This window comes from Conger conger, chromosome 1 (assembly GCF_963514075.1).
Source record: "Conger conger chromosome 1, fConCon1.1, whole genome shotgun sequence".
NCBI lineage: Eukaryota > Metazoa > Chordata > Actinopteri > Anguilliformes > Congridae > Conger > Conger conger.
The window spans coordinates 44,567,275-44,594,379 of NC_083760.1; the positions used below are offsets into that span (position 1 = coordinate 44,567,275).

A 27,105-nucleotide genomic window follows, 5' to 3' on the forward strand; every position below is an offset into this window, starting at 1 on the left:
ATATATATATATATATTTTTTTTTTTTCTAATTTAAATTTTTTCCTAAGTGATTTAAGTGATTTGCTGCCGAATAGTTGTTAACTGTTCCACCACAAATTACAATTTATATTTCACCAAAATAAACTGCATAATTCATGGCTTTACCCCGTTTACTGCTGAAAAGTCATTGTTGTTTAAAAATATTCCTTGACATATCTCCTATAGTTTTCAAGATGATCATACCAAATTTCATAGGCCTGCACCTGTTTGATTGCATTTTTCTAATATTTCAATTTTCTCATGCTTCAGCAAAGTTTCGAGTGGCTTAGCATTGGTGAACATTTAAACAGATTTACCATCGTAACTGCTGGATGAATCAAGTGGCATTGTATGCTGATCCTAATTGTGGCTACAGCTATCCAACTACTTTTACTGTCTTGTATTCATGAACCAGCTCTAACTAACTTAGTTATAACTACTAATCTACTGCTTGCTACACACTAGCTAGTAAAATAAGTATCCTTATTATACTTTTTTTTTTATATACTCCTTTGGCATGTAAAGAGTTTCATAAACATTAGCAGTTGAGGCAATTGAGGAAAGAATACTCTGTGGTGCATTGCTTTTAACAGCAACCATATTCGGCTCTCACGGAGTGTGCTACCATATTAATCGCTATATCTTTGCGTGGGTGTGTACTTCCAGCAGTGACTGGTCAGCTATAGGTGAATGAACAGTGGAAGTTCGCCTTCAGCATGTGCCCCTCCCTGGAGTGGAGCTGACTGGCATCAGTCAGGCCAAACCGCTTCATGTGGACTGTGTGCAAATTTCTTCCTACGCAGACAAACAGGCTTCAATATCTGGGTGTTCTGTCTTTCGTTTTTTTCATTTTTTCTTATGGTTTACCTGATTACCAGGAATTTTATACGGCCCTGTGCTTCACTGTGTACTCAGAGCTGTTATATGGCCCTGTGCTTCACTGTGTTCTCAGGGCTGTTATACGGCCCTGTGCTTCACTGTGTTCTCAGGGCTGTTATACGGCCCTGTGCTTCACTGTGTTCTCAGGGCTGTTATACGGCCCTGTGCTTCACTATGTACTCAGGGCTACATAAAAGCCCTCAACTGTTTTTTCTTCCCACTGGGTTTTTTTTAATACATTTTTTAATATAAACCTCACTTGCTGGATTTTTCTGGTTCAAGCTCGGTCTTACCTAATTTTTGTGACTATTTTTGTGACCATCTCTCCATAAAGAGCACTATCAAAATAAAATGGAAATTAAGTGAACTGTCATGAAATATTAAGTAGGAATGACCTGCGTGGTGAAATTTTGCTCCAATCAGATTTTGATCGGTCAGTCTCGTCAATGGGCGTTAGCATGTTAGCGCTGTTACAGCTAATGCTCCTGCAAGGGAAAACAGGAAATGGAGTTCCTGACAACGACATCATCCCACAGTGCCAGAGGCAGCTTAAGAAACTAAGCTTGTTTGAGGAGTCAATGGGAATACTGTAAGCATGTGGTTAGCCTCTGTTTGTGTACGCCCAATTATGGTGTTTTCCTCCTCAGTTTAAAATTACTTGGAGTATTATAGCTACAATCACTGGGTAGTTTCTAGCTTGCTAGCTGACATCTGCTATACAATACCGTGATTGTGTCTGATTATCTAACTGGCTCGATACAAAAAACAAATGTCACTTGGAAGCCAACTGTAACATTATCTAGCAGTGAAAACATTTAGAGAAACGCTTGCTTTGTGTTTCTCTAACTGTGGCTTGTGGGATATCTGACATGGGAATGCACAATGCTTAAACAGTAACACTGTTGCACGTATGTTTAGCTCAGAAAAGGCAAGGCTTATGAGCTAGATGGCTGTCACTGTAATTTCAAATTAACATGACTGGAGATACCATTTGTAAGTTATTGACTATATGTTTTTCATAATTGCAATTGGCATTTCCTACATAAATCCATCTGTATTTTCCCATGCACATTAGTTTTGGGCTTTTTATTTGTTTGTTTTGAGCTTGAGCATCACACTTCTGCCAAAAGTGTGGAGCGGGGGGGTGTAATGTAGAACATCAGCCATAGCGGCTGGTCTCCTGTGTCCTCTCATTTTTACTCTTCCTATTACACAAAGGATAAAGAACACAAGACAGGAAAGTCTGGTTATCCCATTAACTCACTAATGGTGAATGTATCCAGGATTGCAATTCATTTGTTCAATTAGAAGATATATTATTGTTTGGCAGGGACTGTTTCACCTGTATGAGCCAAAAGCTGTACTATCTTTTGGTAGTGCCACCTATTGGTTCAGTGCTGGCAATGTCAAATTCTGGAAATCTGTTATATCAGCACCCAAAGAAAAACTCATGCAAAGTTCATGGATGTAGACTCAACCAGATTTCAAAGTTTACATTTATAAATGCGTGACGAAGAGGGAAGGAGAGAGCAAATGATGCTATTCCTTTACTTTTCCAACACCTCTTTTTAAAGATGTTGGCAGTACTCTGTTCATCCTACATTTTACAGAGCAAGTATGTGACAGAGCGCTCCTGCATTCCTGTTTCTTTCAGACTGGCATGATGTCAGAGTAATGCTCCAAGCCTTCATCCTGCGAGCTGAACATTAAATGTTAACGTTTTTTTGTGGCTCGTGCTGCACTGTTCAATGTAAAGAATAACAAATACTGTACTTTAATTGTGTTAAGTCTAAGGTCCAAAGACATTTTTTTGATGAAGCACAATGGCCAAAATGAAGCCATTCATCTGTACCACAGGCACAAATGTGCCTTTTCTGAGCAGAAGGAAACTAGCTGGGCGGCAAACGCACGTCCCAGTCCGTTTACCCACCGGTGTATCCAGGTATAAAGTGCTGACCTAGGCAAGCGTCTGAAGCTCATTGTGAACGTCTCTCCCACTGCAGGAAATGGCAGGCTCCTGGAAGAGATCCTTAACAACCCCAAATCTCTCGGGAGCAGAACGCAGCCTGCAGGTGGAAAGAAGGTTGCCATAGCAACAGCTGTCTGCCAACCAGAACCACCCAGGTAAGAGGAGGAAGAAAAAAAAAAAAAAAAAAAAAGTCGGCATGTCTGCTGGAGTGATTACATTTATTTTCCTGTGCGCCTGTGTTCATGATTGATATTGAATCTCTAGAGGAAAATTGAAATCATATGAGCACGGTTCATTAGAGGTGGTTTTCTTTTCAAACTAGGAGATGCTTAGGAATTGCAAGAGGCACAAAATATGGTTTTGCGTGTGCTTGTTTGTATGTTTTTTTTAAACTTCGGTACTGTGCTTCACTTAGATATTTTTTTTTTTTAATATATATTCTTGGCCTGCCAGAAGCTGCTATTCAGAGTAGTGTTTATTGCTGCAGCTTCTATCTGGTTTTGCTCTCTGCTCTGGTGAATGATGACGGCTCAGAATGGCTAGCTTTCCACGATATCCACGTCACAAACACAACATGGAGGCAGAGTGAGCTTCAGCATCATCTCTTTCCCCCCATAACCAAGAGCTCCCCATCTCCACGTTCTGTACCTCTGTGGTGGTGGTATTCAATAATAATAAGAATTATAATAATATTTGCTTATGTGCCTTACTTATTTAATGCAGGAGGAGAGGAATTTTGTCTCCAGGTCCAAAATTGGAACCTATTTCCCATTTCCTTCCTTTCCAGATCTTTTAGAGGCGACAGGCCAAATGAGTTGATACTGTAGTTTTCTGATGACTGCTGGCACCCGTAGCTGAGGCACATTCACTCAGGCCTGCATTGGGCAGCTGGTGGTCGCTCCGGCCGGGCCAATCAGCAGCCTTTACGCCAGGGGTTCCCAAACTGTGGCTCGGGAGGCCATGTTGGGTAGCTTGATCTCAGGATGGGGGTCGCCTGAGAATTCAGAAAAAGATAATATGTAATTTCTCTCTTTTTAAAGTATTTGAATGTAGAATGTAGAATGTAGGGGGGGGGGGGGGGGTCAAGAAGCAAACGCCAAATTTACCTACAAGTTAGAGCAGTACTGCTGCTTTATTGCATATCGCAGTCTTCATTTATGCCTGTTTTATTGTCATTTAAAAACATCTTAATAGCAAATACTGTGTGTCGTTGACAATTTTGCCAAACCCTTTTTTCTATACCTTTATTGCAGGGAAGTCTCACTGAGACCAAGGTCTCTTTTTCAGGGGATCTCTGATTACAATAGAACATTTACAGTCACAGTTTTATAAAAACAAAATTGACAGTTTGGATCCTAGGATCCAAATTCACATAAAAGATAAAAGATCTACTTCTGCTCATTTATTCTCTGAAGACACCGGCAGAAAATCTTATAGTGCTTTTTTAGAATCGCAATTTCCAGGTCAGACAAGAAAGATAGAACATAAAAACGGGCAAAAAGAGCGAGAGAAAGAGAGAAAGCAAGCGGGAGGGAGGGAGGGAGGGAGAGAGGGGCCGTAGATCACAAGGCCATTCTGATAGACTCTTATCCCCATGGCAACGGCAGTGGCATTTATCAGGCCTGCTCTGAGGGTAGGTAAAGTAAATCTGCATGCGCATGGCAGCCTGCCAGCATTTCAAATGAAAGAGCACTTTGAACCGCTGCCAAGTTCGGGGAAGGAGAGGGGCTGTCAGGCCTGCTTAATACTGGCAGTTTGTACTTGGCAAGCCTCTCCGTTTCCCAGAATCCCTCTGTCTGGCAGCCCGCCAAGTGCTTAGCGGAAGCTAAAAATTAACCCGTGCGATTGACTGCGGCAGGCTGAAAATTTTCCACATGGAGTGCATGATAAACAGAGCTGGAGTGAGCGGCAGTGCAGAGCGTATTTGTCTGGAGGGGGTAGAAATGGTGAGAAATCTCCCAGTTTAGCCACTGCAAAAGGGAGAGGGGATAAGAAAGGGGAAAATAGGGCATTTCTTGCCGTATGTCGAGGTTGCAGTGGTAAAGCAAAGAAAAATCTCACAGAGGTGTTGTTGATTCGCTCTTTCTAATCACCTTGATTGTGCAGTGTGTGATTAACATGATGGGAAGATATTCAGAATGATTAGAGCAGAATGTGTTATTTAGAATCAGCATAACTCATAGTTGCTGGTAGATTTTTCCAAAAATTTGTGGGGGGGTGGGGGATCTCCCAATTGCATTTGAATTGATGTCTGAAGCACTTCACAGAAAAACCGAACAAAGACATTGTGTGCACAGGGCTGTGCACGTTAGTGCGACTGGAGGATTTTAACGAGAGCTGCTTGTTGTGGGTTGAAATCACACCGCGCCACCAAAGTGCTTGGTGGGAGGCTATTATTACCGATGGGGCAATTGGCACAAAAAGCATTCCTCTCTTTCCCTTTTCTCTCCTTTATGGTTAAACTGTACACCAGCGAAAGGTGTCTGTTCCTTCCTGACGGTCACAAGCGCACACAAGCCTCAGCCCAGGCACAGCCGCAGGAATCTGAGAGCCAGGCTCCCGTATAACCTTCCCACTTATCTTTCATTTCTCATTTTTATATTAACTTTCACAAAAACATGTGTTGTAATGTAAACGTGCATTTCCACACATGCAGTGATTTTACCGGCTTCGGTTCACATTTTTTGTCGGTTTGTAGTACTGATGGTCTCAAGCATTCCTTATACAAATACTTGTGCACTTTTCCATGTGTCATTTATTTTGTGAAGCGTATTTATTTCAGTTTATTTCTTTGTGGCAGGCAGCCTTGTGCAAGGCAAGGCATTGAATAAAAAAATAATAGTCATACCAAATAGTATTTCACCACATTGCATAACATATACTTGGGCAGCAGTGGAGAGAACTAGGCTTGCATCTCCGAGGTTATTGTTGTTTTGATTCCCTTTGTGGGCCACTGCCATTGTAACTTTGAGGTTACAGATACTTAATCTGATATCTAATACTAAATTATACTAAATATCCATCGGTAAAAAAAAAAATTGGCTGTATGTGAAAAGGATGTAAGTTCAAGTTGCTGTGGAGTGTGTTGAATTCTTTAAATGTAAGCAGTAATGTGAAAAGCCAACACAACCCTGATGAAAAAAACAGCTCAAGCTAGGTTAGAAACAGATTTTTGACCAGTTCAGACCAGCTCCATACTCAACATGGTTTGACCAGTTCAAGCTATGTTTTGAAACCGCTGGTAGCTGGTAATTTCAAGATGATCATAGCTGGATTTTATACCAGGGAAAGCCATATTATCAGGGACAAATCGCCATGTGTATCAGCTCCAAGGTAAATTACCATTATCACCAGATTTCAGCTTTAATAACCGCTAGTAAACCACACTATGGTGTGGCAGGCCATTTGGGAAACATTGTTATTTCCGCAGTCTACACTGAAGTCACCACCAGATCGACGCAGTCCCGCTATGACTCAAAGGCAGACTCCACATTCCAGGCGCATGCATTTTGCAGAAATCCAGCCATACTTGGCATCCTCTCTCCCTTGGTGGAGCGAAACCACGACTTGGAATATGCAGAGGAGCGCAATAAATAACTCCGTCCCCCTCCCGGTCTGCTCCCCCCTCTCACGGTTGTATATGAGGGAAAGTTTTGTTCCTGTTCCACCCAGGGAGGCCCGGGGGGAGGGGGCTGGTCCGCTCTTGGCTCTACATTTAGGTAAACAATAAGCGAGTCAGGAACAGCGTTGCCAGATGCCGAATACCAAATAATCCTACAAAGACTTCAGAATTATCGTATTTCAGGGCAAACTATAGTACATTAAATGCGGACCGCGGCGCACTCACAACAGCTACCTCTCTAAATTTTAAAATGTATTTCTTTATTTTACAGGCGGACATTGTATCAAACGAAACGGTTTTCTTCATTTTCACTCCGTTTTAGACTGTAGTGGGGAGGTTCAAGGGAGAGACTCGCGGGCTGTGATTGTATCATTTAGGGCAGATCACAGTTTCCACAAATACATTATTGAAGTAATGACGTAATATAGGCTAAATAATCAGGCTGGATCCAAATCAGCTCCGTATCGTTTCACTATTATGAAACAGAAGATGACATGTCAAAATTACCAGACAAGTATTGATCGTACAAAGGGTTAAATTCGTACAAATCGTACAAATACGATAATTGCAGTACATCTGGCGAAGCTGGTCAGGAAACTCAGCGTGTTCGAACTCCCCTAATGTTTGGCAGATTTGAAAAGCAGCGTCTGCAGTCACGCAAAGAACTCTGGGAGTCCGTGCGGAGGAGGCGCGCTAAAGCCAAGAGAAGGCAACAACATTAAATAGGTTTTAAAGTGGCGGTCAGAGAGAGGCCAGTGTTCTTCTGAGGTCTGGCGTTGTTTTGCACGATTGCGACATTCAGGCGGAACTGGCAGACAGAAGCGTCTGTGCACCAATAAAGCAAATGTAGAAATGTTTGGTGAATTAGCTGATTTGTAGCAACTGACGGTATAATGTTTCCCCGTGTTCCGCTGTTTTACAGAATACACTCCGATTATAATACATTTAAAACGCTTTTTTCCCCCAGTCCTGCCGCTTTGGTCAAAACATTTTGTGCTTACAGAAAATAAGAAAAAAACAAGAACATTGTACTTATCAACCATTTACTTTTACTGTATATTTAAAAGCCCCATCACTCGTAGCACTCGGTCACTCACTGGGTGAGATATCGGCTGCATCTATTGTTGTTAAAATATTACTATAAATAAATAAAAGGGAGGCGACGTTGGCTTTCCCCTCTAAAGGCGAGGCAGGATTCTTTTCAATATATTTGAGGGAAATAATGCCGTGATGAACGACGGTTAGGAAATGCAATGCGGGTTAGTAGGTGACCTTTACAAATCCGGCTAAACACGCAATCCGAGAAACAATGGCATGTAATTGTATTTCTGGGATTTAAAGTCCCGCACAAATACGGTACATTGTGAATGCTTCGGTCTGTATGTTCGTAACGAAACAACGTTCGGCGAGACCGACCGCTTACCTACAGTTCGCTGTAGTCTAATTGCAGTTTGTTGTGTTTAGCTGTCGGTTATATTTATGTCTACCACATGGATTGACCATTCAGTGTTTGTTTTGGTTGGATCGACTCTTGAAAAAGACTGGGACGAAAATGGCAAGCCGACCATTCATTAGCCCGTCGACAATGGCGAATATTATAAATATGATAAATTAACTGAATGATTTTGACAGATATGCACGGATTGCACCGAAACCATTCACATTTTAGATTATGGCTGCTTGCTTCCATGCGCATATTTCAGTGTTCACTGTAATTATGCTGATGTAAGCAAATTTAAGCGTAATGTTATCTTACATTCTTCGTAGTTTATAAATTGGGCTAAATTATATATTACTTTACCAAAATACAGGCGGGGATTATGAGAACGCTTGTGGTCAAATAAATAGTAGCTGCTTGCAAGTCAAACAGTCCGCAGTAGGCTACTCTGAAATTTGATCAATGTCTGTGCAGTAAAGTCATTCACAACACAAGAGGGGAGTGGTTGGAGCATGCGCTGTAGGAAAGCAACAAGTGGCATGTCAGTTTGTTACAGAGGAACTGCGGAACGTGGTGCTGACGTCACGGCTCCAGCCAGGTGGCATTCCAAGTGGAGAGAGAGAGGACGTGGAGTCACAATCAGAATTCCAAATCAGAATGCAAGTCAGAATGTGAGGCGCGCGTGTTGTAAATTTGAATCCTGCAACCTACGATCCTCAGTCACACATTTTGCGCGGCATAGGCGATCAAGCAAAAGAAGAGCTGTTAGTTGCAAAATAGCAGGGTCGATAAGGAGGATTACAGAAAGAGGGACTCCGAACTAGAAAAAAGGACCAAAAAGGGCAATCAACATGTCTTCTGCACAAGTGTCTTCGTCCAGGAGACAGTCGTGCTACCTATGCGATTTGCCCCGCATGCCGTGGGCTATGATTTGGGATTTTACGGAGCCAGTCTGTAGGGGTTGCGTTAACTATGAAGGCGCGGATCGGATCGAGTTCGTAATCGAAACTGCACGGCACCTGAAGCGGGCACATGGTTTTCAGGAGGGGAGATCTCCCGGACCACCGCCACCGCCCGCAGTAAAGGCTCAAGCAGCAATGTCATCCAAAGAGACCGTTCAGCTTAACCACGTGGACGGATCGTCTAAACAACAGCAACCGGGGATGGACCGCTACTCTCTCAATACCGATAGACCACGTTTTGATTACCCGGGCATTAGCGCCCATGCTGGCAGGCTTCCGAACGGCCTGAGTGGACCAAATGGTTTCCCAAAAACGGACGATGGCCCCCCTGAACTGAACAGACAAAGCCCGAATTCACGAAGGAGCCACGGTCTGGTTGCAGTTCCAGGTCAGATGACCGTGCCTCCGAATCTTCTCCCGCAGACAATGCTGAACGGCCCGCCTGCTGCAGCGGCCATTGCCCCGCACGGTCTGGCGAACCGACCCCCTCCGTCATCCAGCATGGGACCCGCGCTGGCCATGGCTTCCCAGTCCATGTCGGACGTGGGCAAACGACCGGGCTCCGTTTCCAGCACGGACCAGGAGAGAGATCTGAAGGAGAAACAACGCAACGCGGAAGCTTTGTCTGAACTGAGCGAAAGTTTAAGGAACAGGTCCGAGGACTGGGCAAACAAACCGAAACTAGTAAGGGAGACATTGATTACTCTGTCAAATGGCACTCCTTTTAACGTGAGGTTTAAAAAGGACCATTCTCTCGTGGGTAGAGTGTTTGCTTTCGATGCTATCTCAAAGCCAGGTATGGACTATGAGTTGAAAATATTTATCGAGTATCCCAGTGGTTGTGGAAACGTGTTTTCAAGCGCATCTGGTGTCGCTAAACAAATGTATCAGGACTGCATGAAAGATTTTGGTCGAGGGCTTTCTTCGGGTTTCAAGTATTTGGAGTATGAGAAAAAGCACGGTTCCGGAGACTGGCGCCTTCTTGGCGATTTATTGCCAGAGTCGGTACGTTTCTTTAAAGAGGGATTGGGTAGTGAAATGTTGCCCCAACCGTACATCGATGCCAGCTGTCCTTTGTTGCCTACTGCCTTGGTGAATATCCCTCGTGCCTTGCCAGCAGCCAGCGCTCCGAGGACTGGCATGAGAAAACGCAAGGCGTCTCCTGAACCCGATTCCGCCGAGGGGGCTTTGAAATTGTCCGAAGAACAACAAAGGCAACAGTGGATGGCTAGCCAGAGCGAGGCTTTGAAACTGACGATGACATCTGGTGCATTCGGAGCCTCCCACGGGGGACCCCCGCCACTCGGACCCAGCCACCCTGTGCATTCCAGCAGGACCACCCCTCCCGAGACTGCCCCTCAGAACGGACAGTCCCCCATGGCAGCCCTCATGTCTGTCGCAGACACCCTTGGAAACGCGCATTCTCCAAAAGACAGTAACTCGGTTCACTCAACCACGTCCACGCGACACAGCAGCAGCAGTCCGGTCTCCCCAGCCTCTATATCGGGTCAGCGGCGCTTGGCGTCTCGCAACGGAGAGATGAACCTGGCCAGTGCACCGACTCAATCCAGCACCCACCCTGGCATGGATCAAGGTCATCCCCAGAGCATTCCAGATTCACCCATGGCTAATAACGGGCCACTGTGCTGTACCATTTGCCACGAACGGTTGGAAGATACCCACTTCGTTCAATGCCCGTCAGTTCCCAACCACAAATTCTGTTTCCCTTGTTCCCGAGAGAGCATCAAAGCACAGGGAGCCACTGGCGAGGTGTATTGCCCTAGCGGAGAGAAATGCCCCTTGGTAGGTTCAAATGTGCCTTGGGCGTTCATGCAAGGTGAGATAGCAACAATTTTAGCTGGGGACGTTAAAGTAAAAAAGGAGAGAGACCCTTAGATGTATGCTTCCTTCTTAAACGCTTAACGAGTCAAGTATATATATCCATGTTGTGAATAAACTGACATGATTAGTCTTATGTACAGAGACGTTACTTTCTTCATATGTTTCTATATTTTGAAACAAGGGTACAATTACTTCATTTGGAAGAGGAAGCCGTTTTAGTTGTCAGGCGTTATTGACTGGTTCCTGAATAACATTTAATTTCTATGGCAGTTTGTTGTCTAGGTACAAAGTGAAAGCACTTAGCAATTACTGCTGTTTTTCCATGCACTTTTATTGATTACCAAGGCCAGTATTGACACTCATAAAATACAAGCCTATTTTACAAAAGTAACATGTTAGTTAAACCCCAAATTCTGAAAAAAAGAAAAAAGAAATAGGTCAGGCAATGGGGGTGATGCTTTCGTTTATTTCTGCTCTTCATTTTTATTTTGGGTTGTGTTTACCAGGGTAATGTTTATTTTATCTTGTGATCTGAGTATACGAGTATATTTTACTGCGTGTTTTTCTTTTAAATCTTTCTCTCCTTTTTGCTTCATTGATTTATTGATGCACGGATGCTTAAGAGTAGAGCAAAATGCTGTACATGAACATATTATGCTCTGTTTGTTTATACCTTTCTGTAGTAACAGAAGACTGTAACGTGCCTTGGAGCTGAGTAAATTGTAATAAATTCCATTGATATTAACACTTGGTGAGGAGTGGGTTTGTTCAACACGTGTAGTTATCTCCATTGTGTTTCTGTAACACTTCACTGAACGTTAAATTCGACTCCTTGCCTCTTGTTGGCCAGTAACGTTACAGGAAAAAAGCACTGTATATAGTGCATGTACTTCAGGAGTTGTGAATAATCTATTGTTCGGTCTCACCTAAACTGCTACGTATGTTTCACTTTCTCTTACGTAACCCGCAATCGCATACAGTTGCTTACTTACAGCATTGTCAATGGCTCATTTGGCGCGAGCAGCGGGAACCTGGTGTTGCATCAGCACTTTAGAAACAAGTAACTGTATACACTACCGAAACTTAAAATCAACCTTTACACGGATAAATGAGCTGGGACGAAATTTCTAATCGTGGCCACTTGCCTATTTACCTGCAGTGGTTATTTATAGCAGTGCCATTTTGCTGAATTGACTCATGGTTTCCACACGACTGCGTTCGTGTAGTAGCGAATCTCTCTTTGCTAGGCTTTTGTTTTCATCCCAGTGATTTGACGTTGAATTGTATATAAAAACACGCTACATTTGCAAGAGCATACACACACCAAATATTATGTGCCGTTATGTTAGAAAAAATAAATTTAAATTATATTCCAAGTAATTTCTTTAACAATATTGCTATCTATGGTCCTAATCAGATGGCATGAACTAAACTGAGATTGCATGATAATGTATTAAACGGTACGCAAGGCACGTATGCTGCTGTTTGCGAAGGTTTCATTTGTGTGGACTCGTCTTGCAGTCAAGCCAAATGGGTTGTGGTAACATGCAAATAGCTGCTAATCAGTCTTTTGGGTTGAAAGGTCAGATTCATTCACACCTTGGCGTCAGCGCTTGTTATGTTGTTTCCTGGATTCACACTTTCCCCAGCTAATTATCAGAGGAATACACTTCTGCAAGATAAACCAATTTCATCCTAGTCTGTAAAAAAAAGTCCGCTCCCCTTATTTTGGTGGGCACTTTAAATGGGTGGAACATTTATTATGATTGTCTTGCATCCAATTTTTTTTTAATGTTTAGTCATTTTGTTTCTAGCATGTGTAGCTATTTAAGTAAGGGCCCCCAAATGTTGCTGTTACCCCTTGTCTTGCATTTAACAGAATGACATTGTGTTGACACCAGTATTGGAATGGTATTATAATTTTTTAGAATTATTCTGAGAAACAATTTAAATTCATATCGGGTTATTTACCATTTGCTACTATTTATGAGCAAAACCTAACCCTGTTCCAAGTAGTTACTTTTCTGGAATATTTTCTTTCCCCCTTTTCATCTGTTTGCTTGAGAAATCACATCAAAGTGATGATCAACCCCTCAATGACTGTTAAAAATAAATAAATATACATACAGAAATAATATATAGGCTCAAAAAATAAAACTACATGGTGAAAAGTGTCAGTTATCCTCCTACAGATATTACTTTTGCAATAAAAATAATAGGATGGCATACACATTTCTGGATGACCAGAAGATTTTTACTGAACCGTATAATGTGTCATTACTAATGATCATTACCTTGGATCTATTATTCTTTGCTGTTCTTGCATTCTGCTGCTACATTTTCTCATTTTCTTGTTGTTCTTTTCTTGTCAGAAATGTAAAATAAATAGAAATATGTCTACTTAAAGTTAGCCCAGCGTAACTGTGGTCGGGGTGTGACCGGCCCGATGCTTTGGGCTTTTGTTAGTTCAAAAGCAGCCGTGTCACTTTGGGTATTCTCTCTGGGTTGTGTCCTTTATCGTAATGGGAGTTTGGCGCGTTTCTGCAGCTGTTATTTTTCCTTTTGCATGGTTTGAGTTGCGCCCCCGTCCCCCACCCCTGTTTGTTCTGTTTGTGAAGACAGAGCCGTGCGCGTGAGATGGCTCTGCGGGATATGCCCTTCTCTTGGGATACGGCAGACGGTCACGTGACCCCGCCCCCGCACTCCATTGGCTAACCCGCAGGAAGGAGTGCCCGTTGGTGCCTGCCTGTTGCCATGAGTCAACCCAGCTCTCCCGTGCTGTCATCAGACAGCTCGGAGTCTTGTGGGAGGAGAGCGTTTCCACTATAACCTTGGTTATCATTTTATTCACGTGTACCTAATGGCCATGAGAGAGTTTGCGAACATGCTACCGTGAGCTCTGTAGTCAGGACGATCGGCACTCTGTAGGATGCCGGCGAGGGACTTTGGATGCAGGAGTAAAATCAAGATCAGTAGCTTGTGGGAATAAATGTGATTGAAGCTATTCTCTATTTGTAGGCTGAACTGCTTGCTGGCACGCGTGTCACTTCACGTGTCACTTCACGTGTCATTTCACGTGTCATTGAGAGAATAGGCTTCTGCGGGTACTTGTTTTTGGGGCCGCATGTAGCCTAGTGGCTAAGGTAGACTGGGACCCAGAATGGTCAAGGTTCAATCCCCGGTATGATCCATGCCGCTGTTGAGCTAGGCCCTTAACCCCACATTGCTCCAGGGGGATCCTCCTCTGCTTAGTCTAGTCAACTGTTAGCCTCAACTCAATAACTGCAATGTAATGCAACTGGAAAATTGCCCTTGCAGCTTCGTACACACTGCTAGTGCTGTCGACCATCCCTGGTTGTGTTGCTGTGTGGAGTGTTTATTGTCGAGTGTCTGCATTGTGAGGTTGTGTCCAGATTGCGTCCGTGTGCTGTGTCCCAGTCTGCAAACCAAGCTGGCCTGTAGTGTATGTTGACGTGTGCAGGGTGAGCTTGGTTTGGTGTTATATTAATTGGTCGTGTTGTCGTGTGCAGGGTGGTTTGGCGTACATGCCAAACCACTGAGAGGAATGCTATGCCTGGAAATAAGCGATAGTGTGCCCCGCTTACCTCCACCCTGAAGTCTCACTGTGTCAGTGAGTTTTATTTTTAAGCATGTTTTTTTATATTGGAGAAAAGCCCCATTGAGAGTGGTGTCTGAAGGGGCTGGCTGGTGTACAACAGTGAGGCTGAAAAGCAGTGCCAGAGCCTCGGACACTGAGCAGAGACTCACTCCGTTACCCTGCCGTGTTTCCACCAGGGCAGGTGAGCTCAGCTCTGCACTGAAACGCTGGACAATCGGCGAATAACCGATGACAGCACTGATATTAAGAGAGTCCCCTTCAGCGAGAGGAACAGGGGAAGCCCCACTCCAGCCAGGAGGGGCCTGCCGCTGAAGGCTGGAGCCAGTGTGCATGTGTGTGTGTTTGTGCGGACGTACCCCGTGTTTTTGTGAAGTGTGTGTGTGTACACGTGTGTGTATGCATGCATGTGTTTGTATGCACGAATGCGTGTGTGTATGCACGAATGCGCGTGTGTATGCACAAATGTGTGTATGCACAAATGTGTGTGCATGTGTGTGTGTGCTCGTGTGCATGTGTGTGTGCTCGTGTGCATTTTTGTGTGTGTGTGCAGCGGGTTAGTAGGAGGTGTGTGTGTGTGTGTGTGTGTGTGTGTGTGTGTGTGTGTGTGTGCGTGTGCGTGCAGCGGGTTAGTCGGAGGTGTGTGCGTGTGTGTGCGCGCGTGTATGTTAGTCGGCAGGACTGAGAGCCCTCCCTCAGGATACCGCTGCCGGGGCCTAGCTGTGCTGCCGCTGATATTTTTAGCTGCTCCACATCTCTGCTGCGGCCCCTGTCCCTGTTTGAAAGTAGGCCCGTGCTGCTCAGGGGAGGGAGCGGTGCACCGCGCCATCAAAGGGCTCCGCTCTGCGGCATGGGGCCCGCCGCCCCGGCCTCGTGTCCCATTTCAAAGGTGGGGCTCCGTTGCTTGGACAGCTGTCCCTCTCTGGCTGCCTGCCGTGTGCGCTCCCATTCCCATCGCCATAGGCCGCCATATGGGCCGCCTATTTCCGTCAGAGAACGCGTCCCGCCGCTAATCTCCCCCTTTGTTCACTCGCGCTCCTCTCACTCTGAAACGCGCACCTTACTCACAGCCAGCCCGAAGGAACAAGACTGTTTAAATTCCCAGTGTCTGCTATACCTCGAATGAGGGAACCCATTCATTTCTGCCAGGAAAGCTTTATTTGCTGGATACGGCCCAGAAAACCGTGTTTACCCAAACGCCAGCTTGTCCCAGTGTCTGATTGACCCTTTTTATCCTCCTGCCTGAAAAGAGACTGCGGTGTGTAATGATATGATGAAACTACCGCAGACGTGTCTGTCCCCGGTGCGCAAAGCGCCCGCTTCCTTTGTTTGTCTGAGACGGACAGCGGTGAAGGTGCCCTTGGCTGACATGACGACTGCTTTGGTTACAGAGGTACAGCGGGATGCTGTGGCGTGTGTGCTTTCTGAGGAGAGAACGTCCCGGAATACCAAAAGCTCACGTTGGCCCTCTCCCCTCTACAAAAGGAGTGGTGTTGGACTTGAAAGCCAGAACGCTCCATGTTGTAAAACTGTCAGAAGGGCGGGAAGTTTGACGGAGCAAGGTTCTCTCCGGGTAGGACGACACAAAAAGCGTCCTCTGTTTTTTAGCTGGTTTCCGAAAGGGTGTTGCTGGCGGCAGCGGGGTCAGGAGGAGTGGAGAGTCACATGGCTCTGATTTGTGCTGCATCACACGCTGCGAGGAGGGCCTTTGGCCTGGGGGTGGGGGAGGGTCTCCTCGGGGGGCCTCCACATTTCATCCGTGGTGTGACCTCGGGGGTTGAGCTGCGTAGGTTTAACACGATCGCGCAACGCGGCTCCATGTTGGCTCGACGGGTATGATTGACTGCGCCAAGAGCCCCCGTAGTGTTTTTCCCCAACTGTACAGGCGTGGAGTGTCCTCTGCGCAACAGCTGCACATTTCCCACATTTCGCTTCGCTTAGCGGTAATGCGGCGCTATGACATTGCCTCAGACGTGTGTTTTCAAAGCCGCAGAAGGCTAGAAGGCAGGCTCCTGAACACTTCCCATTCAAAACGCTGTGCGTCTGAGAATTTGTTTTCATTTCTTCGAAATTGTATCTACTGTTTAGGTGCCTTTTTTTCCAGCTCCCCAAAAATGATTGCTTCAGCGCTGTTCCTTCCGAACAAACCCTGCTTGTGGGCATAGGATATCTGTTACAGTTCACATCCCCAAAATGTCTGTTTCCTGGTGAAGCCAACCTCTCGCCCCTCCCCTGGCTGAGAAGTTTCCACTGGATAAAAATACCGCCTATAAATTCTGCCACTCCAAAGGTTACTCTGCAGTGCTATCCCGTGCCGTTGCCATTGGTTACCAGCCTTGTACAAAACACCATTTATTCAGGAATGCACGGATACAAGAGCCCGGAGCTAGCAGCGCAAGGTTAACCCCGCGAGTGCTGGAACGCATTTCAGTCCCTTCTGCGATCCCACTGCTTTGTATTAGTTATTTAGCTTTGTGAACATTGTAAGTTCAGAAGTCTCTGTGCAAGTAGATGGGGTTCTCCATACTCCATCTACATGATTCATTTACAATAGGTCTTGTTGAAATTACTCCTGACTCTTAAAATTGTTTGTAAAAAAACAAAAAACAAAAACCTGCTAAATCTTAGGTTCACATAAAATCTATGTGATAGGCTTCTCCCATTATAGTGGAAGGCAGAGTAATGATTGTTTCGTAAGCATTCAAAGCACCGTGGAACTTGTCAAATGTCAGAGCTAACAAAATGGAGCAGAAAGACCTAAATATAAATGTTGCTGAAATACAAATCATAAATCTTTGCAAAGAAAAAACGCTTTGTCGTGCCCTGGCCGAGCGACACACAGTTCATATCTGGTGGGTGCTGGAACGTCGGCGGTATGAACGAGCGAGCGAGCGTGGAGCCCGGGCGCTCAGAAGAGTGTGTTTGCGGAGCGTGTTTGTGCACCGCAGAGGCGCCTGTTTGCTGCAGTGCCTGGGGAGCCAGGAAAGGGTTACTCTCTCTGCGGCTCAGAGCCCAGCCATTTACAGACAGTGATGTCAGCACTATCTCTCACTGCCCGGGGCCCCTTGGCAGATAATGTATGCAATCTAAAACATTCCTCTCTGGCAAATGAGCTCTGCTGAGCTGCAGGCGTGCACTTCCTGCCTCCGTCTGCAAAGCCCAGACCTCAAAGAAGACTCTCTCTCTTTTTTTTTTTTTTTCTTCCCCCCTCCCTCTATTCCTCCTTTCTCTCTCCCTCGCTCTCTCTCTTCCGAGGAAAAGGGAGCAGAATAAATGTGCAATGGTTTCTCTTGTTTTCGCCGTCTCCGTCTTTCTGAGTCGCGTTTCGAATGACATTTTGCGGTTTGGTGGCTTCGGTGTTCCGGAGTTATTGCTGTACTTTAGTGGCTTGCGTTTGTGTTTGTGCATGCACATATTTATATATATTTAAAAACACAATGTTTTACTGCGTCATGGTTTATTTATTACTGCTATTACACCGGCCACGTTTCCTACGTAATTTATATAAATACAAATTCATACTGACGGATTTGAGTCATTTTATGTTCTGCTGAAGCATTTATTGGATCCTGCACATAACAAATTCGGCGCTTGTTGATAATGACCTATTTCATTCTCTTGCTACACACGTCAACATCATGCCTCCATTTTGTGTGGTTAGGTGTCCCTCCCTCTGGTTGAGCTGCACTGGGGGCCCTGGGGTAGAACTGTGCGTATAGCTCCTGGGAAGATTGCGTCTCTCGTCTTTCCAAGGCCGTCTCGGGACCACTGCCCTTGTAAGGATTTCTTCTGCTAATCGGGTCAAGGTTTACTAATGGATCTACTCTTGGCAGGATACACTAGTAGAGGCAGCTCTCCGGCACTAATGTTTGTAAATGCTCTGCGCCTGGTGGAAAAAGGAGGAGGAGGAGGAGGGGGATGCGGGCGCATTTGGCCCTGCTCCAGCTCTGCTCCTCAGGCTACCTTTTGTGCCGCGGAGAGCTATAATTTGGAAGAGAAGTCCGGTTCACATTCCAAGCCGGGCTCCCCCGGAGAAGTGGCCTATTGTAACCCCTGGAAAGGCTTCCCACCTGCACAAAGAGGGGGCCTCTCCAGCGGGAGGGCGCCCATAAGGGGGGGCGGTGTTTTTTTTCGGAAGGGCTTGAAAACGGCCCGCGTGTAACACAATAGGGAGGAAAAGGCCGCTTCTCCCCTCTCCGAGGAAATGTCAGCCAACCGTTTGCCTCTCGACTTGATTAGTTTTGTTCCTCCACAAAAGACCGTCCAAGGGGTCGAGTGAAAGGCACGCCGTCAGAGGAGGAGAGCTTTCGCTGCCCCTTCAAGACCTCTTCAAATTCAAGTTTTGCGTGTGTGCTTGCGATCAGGAGGCTCCCCCAACAGTCAGCCTGTAGTTATTTCTACAGAGTAATGTCCTGAAAGCTAAACCATATGTCGTGGAAGGCTCTGTGATTTGTTTTTAGCTTGCGGCGTGCAGGGGGAACTGCGCTAGGACCGGAGGAGGGAAAGGGTTAACCTTTCTTTGCATGCGGCTCTCAGCCTTGCAGCCATTGGCAGGCGGACAGCAGAAATGTAGCCCTTTCATTCTGGGAGCTGTTTACACGAGGTCCTGGCAGCCATTTTGGATAGGGGCTCTGTGAGGGGCTTGGTCTGGGTTCTCTGGCTCGGAGAGCTGTGAATCAAGTCTGCAGCCCTTTCCTCCCCCCAACCACTCCGTTCCTTATGGACACCCTTCCCCCTTCGACAGTTCCCACTTCTCTTTTGTTTACTACTCTTTTTATTTCATCTCAAATCACAACTGGGGTAGTGAACCACTCTTGTTTCTTTTCCTTTCTGTCTGTGTGTGTCTAACTGAATTTGAAAGTGCAAAAAGATGTTATGCATCTGTATACATATAAAAGCTGAAATCGCTTCCAAATGCTAATCTTTTTTTTTTTTTTTTTTTTTTTTTCCTCGGCTTCTCTGTCTCCTTCCATTTGTGTCATGGTCAATTGATTCTTAATGAAAAGCCTGCATGTGACCAGACCTCAAACCGCATTCATTGACCTGGCTGTAAGACCGTACAAAGGGCTGTACCAGGGCATATTCAGCGCATATCAGGGCAGCCTTTGTTTGTGGCTTTGAATACGCCTGGGTTGAATACGCCACAGGGCGAAAACAATTAATGCAAGAATAATGCTTCCCTTTTTTTACGAGACTCATCAGCTCTCTCTGGGATGGAGGAAAGTGCTGAGTCATACGTGTCAGGAGCAGCAGCTGAGGACGGTTGGGGCGTGGAGTTTGTCTTTTACCTGGGGCCAGGGTTGATGTCGGCGCGTAGGAAATTCCTCACGTCTCTGACTCTGCCGATCCTTCTGCTGACCTGTGTTGTCCACTCTCCCAGAGGTGAGCCTGGGCTCATCCCGGAGCAAACGTGATTGGATAACAGGCTACTGCAAACATGATTGGATAACAGGCTAGGCCGCAGCTCCTCGGCTCTGCTCAGTGCTCTTCTTTGCAGCGATGTCGGCTCTGCTCAGTGCTCTTCTTTGTCGGGTCTACTTCGTTTCACACCTTTTTGTAGTCAAGTTTGGGAGTTCCCCCAGAAATCAGAATTTTCTACAATTACAAATTTTGCATGCGGTCCTAATAAGTTATTGACACACGTGCAACATAGTCGGGTGTAGCGGGACCTGAAAAGCCCAACCCTAAACATGTTCTGGGGGCAATGGCCGATGAACTGTTAAAGTGAAGTGATGTAAAGACCTGCGGACACTGGCGCAGGTCTGTTCCAGGATGAAAGTCCATGGGTCAGAAAGTAAAAGTCCTGCCGTGGTTTTTCCATTTTCAATTAGAAGAATCTGCTGAAGAATCGTGCTAATGAGCAAATTCAGGAGATGGTACTGGAACAGTACTGGGGAGGACTTTTACTCTCTGAACCCCGATCTTCCTCCTCTGCCTCAAGGCATTGTTGAAGATACAAAGCATCTCATGTCTAACTGGTTTTCAAAAATTGACTGCCATCAAAACTAAAACTTGGTCATTCCAAGGTAAACTACTTGAGGAAATAAACTGGAGGAATCTGATCCCACAGGTGATCAAATTTGGTGAACGGTACCACAGGATTGTGGACTGGTCATCGTGGTGATTATAGCAGTGTGGAATCGCATTGAAGCAGTCTGAAATATCGTGACCGAATGCATTTATATACAGCATCTAAATATTCACCTGTGAAATTTTTTGGGCTTTTTAAAACAGATAGGCTTGCTTTTGTTCTGTCTGCAGTGAAGAGTAAATTCAGGCCAGTGTTCGACACGCTTCTTGTGGTATTTTGGTTAATCAGTGTTTTGACTATTTTGTGGTAGTTTTGGAAAGCATAATGGAAAAGAAATGAAATGCAGAGGCACGCTTAGTGCACTGAAAACTTGTGTATCCTGCAATTTCATAATGGTTCACATTTGAAGTGGTTTGGCAGAACCAAAAGATGCATGTATATATACGGGAATATTCTGCACAATCCAACCGATCATGTGCACGTATAATACTGATATGTGAAATATACATTTCACAAATTGCTTTCTCAAAGTAAAGTTTAATCTCACTATATACATGTGAGTGAAAGTAGACTGCTTATATTTTTCTCTGGGAATCCTATCTGCACATATCTGATTCACCACCCTTCGCAACAGTAAAGGCGTATGGATTTTTGAATAGGTGTTTTGTTTCTTCTGTGCAGGAAGTCCAGAGAGTATGAGCAATGTGGGGTTTTAAGGAATGTACACGCATGCATCGTGGACTACTGAGCGATTTTACTTTGTTGTGATGACATTGGTATTTAGTAAAAAAGCGAGACGACAATTTAGAAAATGTGCATCCTTACAAATACAAAAGACAATCCATTGTACCCATATCCATATACAATAAATAATTGGTCAAATTCTACAAGAACAAGTTTACAAGAACAGTACATTCTGTAGTACATTCCAAGGTCTGACACAAGATCTACACTCATGGAGCCACAGAGGGTCAGTGCCCTCACCACTACACCACGCTGCAGTTTGATGAAAGGGGGTAATGAACCAATCCATGTTTGGACTCACACGCACATTGTTAGCTAATATCTGCCTACTGCTGATGTCAGCGACATCTCTTTCCTCAGAGTGCCGAAGACTAGGTTGTGCTTTCATTGTTCCCACTTCTAAAGGATTTGAAAATTAGATATTAAAACCTGCATGGCCAGGAGAGATAAATAATTCATCTGATGCTTCTTTCATGTAAAGCTGCTGAGTGCTTGGAAAATCCAAAATGGAGGGGAGCGTTAGTGGGTCACCATGCGTCCTGTGCTCCAGCAGGTTTCCCTGCTGTGGGACACGAACATGTGAACTGGAGGGGAGTCGACTTGGCACTCCGTAACATCCATCAATTCTCCCACCCCCGTTTTCTCGCCCTCTTTGTACTGTACCAGGGATTAACCCTCAGAAGATCAACAATAGACTGGCTATCACCCTGGAACCTGGATGTTTTTTTGGAGTATTGTAGTATTGTATTGCTGCCTTTTTTCCTGTAACTTTTTTTATAACCTACATTCTCTAAGTAAATTTCACTGTAGTTACATCCCTGCTTCAGAGATTTTCTAATCAAAATCCAAGGCTAGGTGGTACTTCCTCCATGACACCAGTTCTGCTGTAGCTGATGAACTGCTGCTTTTAAAGCTGTTACACCAACAAAAGGACAACGTGCACTGCTTTTGGACTGAATCTTGTTGTCACTGACCAACCGAATGTGTTTTTATTTCTTTAAATAACCATATAAACCAGGTTTTGTTGCAGTGTTCCCCAGTTTTAAGTATGGACAACAGGGATTTATAGAAACTTTCTTGGATTTCTCGAGGAAATGTACTCTGTACTTAAGCCATTTGGGAGTGAAAAGATTTGCAGTCAGCCGTCTGGGTGACTTAATTGAGCCAGCTTTATCTACTCGTGTTTTCTCCTCCATCAGCAATGCATCGAAACTAACAGCCAAAAGATGACAGATTACATTATTCTCACTGCAGAAATGCATGAAATAAATGACTATTTTAAAAAGGGGTGGGAATTGGTGGTATAATTGTTTGAAAAACAAGTTTTTCCTCATAGAGCTGGAGGTTAGCGGATTAGCCATTTAAACATTTAAACTTCCGTTGAAGGCGTGAGCATGGATTATGCATTTGTCCCCAGTGTCAGGTGTGGATTGTCCCGTGTCAGACCCATCTGTTCCGTGAATGGTGGTGTGACAGCAATTAATTAGAGGGTTTAAAGGTGTTTTTCTTGCTGCAACGAGGAGACGTGTCAGACTTCCTCTCGCATATACACCCACATTTTTAGCTGTTAAAGAGAGAGAAATATTGCCCGAATGACGTTGGTGGGAATGTCTTATTTTTAGAATGAGATCTCAGGCACAGAGTATGCTTCTTTTCAAATGGATTTATTCTATATGTTCGTATGTATATGTTAAATATCATGGTGCTACAGTACAGTAGTTGAAACTGCATTTAGATGCAATGTAGCCAGCAGCCATTCCACATACACGAAACTGGTGTGGGCTTGGTTTGTATTTGGATGGGAGACCTCCTGGGAAAACTAAGTTGCTGTTGGAAGTGGTGTTGGGCCAGTAGGGGGTGATATTTCCTCTGGTCAAATAAACCCCAATGCCCCAGTCCAATGATGGGGACACTGTGCTGTAGGAGATGCTGTCTTTTGGAGGGGACGTTAAACCAAGGTCCTTGACTCACTGTGGTCCTATGACACTCATCACAAAGAGAAGGGGTTCCCTCTTAGCCAGGAATAGGGTCCTGGCTAAATAAATTGGCTCTTTCAATCTGCCACCTAATCATCCCCTGGTTATATAATCTTTCTCTCCCTCTCCACCTCAGCTGATGTGTGGTGAGATTGTGGTGCAAAATTGCAGCCATTGCATCACCCAGGTGGGTGGTGGTTGAGGTGAGTTTCCCCCCTCATCACTTAGAAGCACTTTGAGTATGAGAAAAGCGCTATATAAATGCAAGGAATTATTATTATTATTATTAATGGCTTGTGAACAATACATTTGTACAAAGGTCCTGTTAAAAATAGGCTGCCCGCTCGCGGGCTTATATGCGGAGTGAGGCAATGGTTGGTTGGAAAATTCTATAATCTACCAAGGAATTTAGCGGATTCAAACAGAAGAGTAGCATTTCTTATTAATGTCACGCATGCAAGTCTGCGTGCAATTCATAGTCATGTGATTTATGACATTTCTTTGCGTTTAATCCAAGAATTTGTGAGTCACACCCATGGTCTGTGGTCACACCAGGCAGCACAGCCATGCGATGTGTGAGAAATGCGTCTGAAATTAATTTACACCAGTATCGCGTACATTTTAATAACATCGATAATTTGTTAAATTGAAGTGAATTGAATTTGATATCTTTAGCGCTGCAAACTTAATTTGGAGTTTCACGTGTCATTTTGTGATGATAATAAACCAAATCGGATTCAGTGTCCGGATATCCAAAGGCTTGCTTTTTAAAAAACATATTAAAAGAATAATATCGATTGGGTGGAAACTATAATACTGAATAGGTTTTAAGTGCCCGGATTCACCGAGGCACTGTATATCTGTGTGGGTTTTGCAGTGCGTTGACTCAGTGATGTACTGTATGTCTGACCGCTGACTCAGTGACTGGGTGCGATGCACATTAGCTCCGTGGGTCGTCTGCCAGCCGAAGGGAAGGGAGAGTGGAAGGTGTGTTTTGCTGGCTTGCAGATGTCCAGGAGATTCTTCTGAAAAGCAGCAATGGAGCCTGTCTGCATATCCACACTCACAAGTGAGCCAGAGAATGTCATGTTATGTCAATGTTATGTGAGAGCACACAGAAGAGGCATACATTTACACTTCTTTTCCCTGTTGTTGTTGGGTTTGTGGTTGTTGTTGTGGTTGTTAATTGAATTTGAGATAAAATATCAAGGACGTACGGTGCATAAAAACATAAAATGTTGACGGTAGTTCATATTATTATGGATGTAACAATTCAAAGCTAAACATATTTTTGCCGCAGGCTACAGAGACTGTTAGGTTTGCATCAAACGCTCTCCAAGGGAAAACGTATGGATCAAACCTGCTATAGCACTCACTGCCACAACATCAATCACCACAGACAGGTTACCAGCACACCGTAGCCTTCAGCTCTTGTTTTGTGTCAACGAGTTAAACTGTTGAGTTGGAGAAACAAAGGATCTGCTCTATCTGAACATCTATGGTGTTTAAATAATTTCTTCAGGGACCCTGCTCTGTTTTCTTTTGCCCCAATTTTTGACAGTTCAGACCCTGCTGGTTATGTTTTTGGTTATGTAAGAAACAATTTGTGAAGAATGAATGGATCTGGTTGAATTAGTGAAAAGGAATATACACTCACCAAGCACTTTTCGGAACATTTTTACTTTATTACACCTACTTATTCATGTGATTATCTCATCTACCAATTGTGTGGCAGCAGTGCAATGCATACAATCATGTAGATATGGGTCAGAAGCTTCAGTTAATGTTCACATGAACCATCAGAATGGGGAAAAAATTTGATCTAAGTGACTTTGACCATGGAATAATTGGTGGCAGATGGGGTGGTTTAAGTATCTCTGTAACTGCTGATCTCCTGGGATTTTCACGCACGCTAGTCTTTAGAGTTTGCAAAGAATGGAGCAAAATACAAACAAAAAAATCCAGTGAGCAGCAATTCTGCAGACAAAAACACCATGTTAATGAGAGACGTCAAAGGAGAATGGGCAGACTGGTCAAAACTGACTGGAAGGTTTCCGTAACGCGAATAACCACACATTACAACAGTGGTATGCAGAAGAGCATCTCTGAACACACAACACATCATAACTTTAAGTGGATAGGCTATAGCAGTAGAAGTCTAAAAAATAAGTAATACCTAATAAAGTGCTTGGTGAGTGTATGGTAATTACGGGTAAGAACCCTTAGTCTTGCCTTGTTGATGTCCCTGAATATATATTCCGGCATCATGTAGGGTATTATTTGGCAGTGCATCACAGGACAATTCAAGATTTTTCTGTGTTTTTTATTAAAATGTACTTGCGTCCGGAAACCCCACACATAATACAGTAGTATTTCAATTTCAGTTCAAGTTCAATAAAATTTTATTTGTAGAGCGCCAAGATGCTGTCACATGATGCTTCGCAGAAAATTGGAAAAATTGGGAGACTGAGCCTGAATGCTCAAAAAAGCAGCAGGTTAGGTAAAATACATTTATAAATATATCTGTCAGAAGAAAGGAATGATGAAAATAAAGGACTGCTTGGGAGGAACCTGGCTACATCAGGGAAGCTCATCCTCTTTTCAGGCAGCCAGACGTGCGTTCAAGATGGCAAAGATTAGCTAACGTTAGCTTCGGTTTCGCCACGAACGTTAACTAACGTTAGCAAACAGTTTGAAAAGGTTGTGCGCGAGAACAAAAATGGCAATGACAATTATTTGGTTAGCCACGAATCAGTTAGCTGGCATTGTTCGATCTAAGTCGCATCCATTTGTGTTCAAAATGTGTTGGTGGCTAACTAAATGGAATGCTCACTTAAAATCGTTCAACAGTAACTGTTTGCTGCAAACATAGTTCGCCGTCTTGAATGCACGCCTGGTATCAGTAGGCTAAAGTTAGGCTAGATGGCAATAGAGAGCTAATGGGGAACCTGCCAGAGCAAGTAATCATAGTGTTTGGGTAAATTATAGCTTGGGGGTATTAGACTCGCCACTAAAATAGAGAGTCTAAGAGTCGAAGTGTATACAGCACGTACATACAATTTGTATATTACATTTTTTAAATGAAAACATTTAAGGGGGGGGGGGGGGCATTTTGCAGAAACCATGAGATCCTATGTTTAAAATAAACAGCCAAGCTCAATCCTGAAATTTTATGTGAATGGAAGAGAAGGCCGACTCTTACAGATTAGCCTTTTGTGAGGTCAGTGCAAGCTGGTGGAATTCTATATACTATACACTATATTTGTAAAAAAAAATTCATACCGTTTGCCAATACATGTACTCTATATTTTTTAAATGCTTTGCATTTGACTTTTCTTATACTATTTATTTATTATAATATTATAATTATTGTCATGTTTTCTGTTTATTGGTGCTTACTTAGCCAGTTTGAATCCTCCTCAGTCTGAATATAAATAGACTTACTATCAGGTTACAGCTGGAGTATGGACTGTTTTACCAGCGCTTCCCCATAGCCCACATGCATAGGGTCATAGCCAGGCTAAGCTTCCTCACTGCTGCCCTAAGATGGTGGCTGTCTTTACGGCTGGTGTGCCACCGGCCGTTAGGATCAGGACCCGGTCTGAGGCGTGAGCGTTTGGTATTCTGCAGGAGTCTCAATGCGTTTAAACAGGAGCACACACCAGAGAGCCTTTCTGTTTCCCTCCCTCCCTATTCTCTCTTTCTCTCCCTTCCCCTTCCTCTTCTTCTCTCCCTCTCCTTCCCCCCCCCTTCTCTCTGTGGCCCTCCCCCCCTCCCTCTACGAGACAAAGACATTTTTGTGCAGCGTAGTGTATACACAGAGATGGGCTTGATATGGTTATCAGGAGACCCGATGCTCTGTTTTGCTTTGATCCGGCCGTCTGTCCTCCTCCCCTGGGTGATGTGCCTCTCTGTGCTGGTGACCTTGCAGCATCCCTTGTCAGAGAAGCGAAATGTCCGTCCTCTGCGCAAAGAAAGATGGTTGTGCCCGGAGATCGACAGGCAC

General features: G+C 44.4%; 2 protein-coding genes across 2 annotated transcripts in view; both read left to right on the forward strand.

Annotated features, from left to right (window-relative positions):
- The window catches only part of kiaa0586 (KIAA0586 ortholog), a 207,302-nt gene that overhangs the window by 29,792 nt on the left and 150,405 nt on the right, over window positions 1-27,105 (forward strand). Inside the window, exon 9 of the mRNA XM_061232042.1 lies at window positions 2,903-3,023. Coding sequence (XP_061088026.1) covers window positions 2,903-3,023 — 121 coding nt within the window. The remainder of the gene's footprint in view (window positions 1-2,902; window positions 3,024-27,105) is intronic.
- Window positions 8,371-11,477, forward strand: irf2bpl (interferon regulatory factor 2 binding protein-like). The gene has a single exon (XM_061232055.1). It carries the CDS (start codon window positions 8,780-8,782, stop codon window positions 10,784-10,786), a length of 2,007 nt encoding a protein of 668 aa, XP_061088039.1. The 5' UTR covers window positions 8,371-8,779; the 3' UTR covers window positions 10,787-11,477.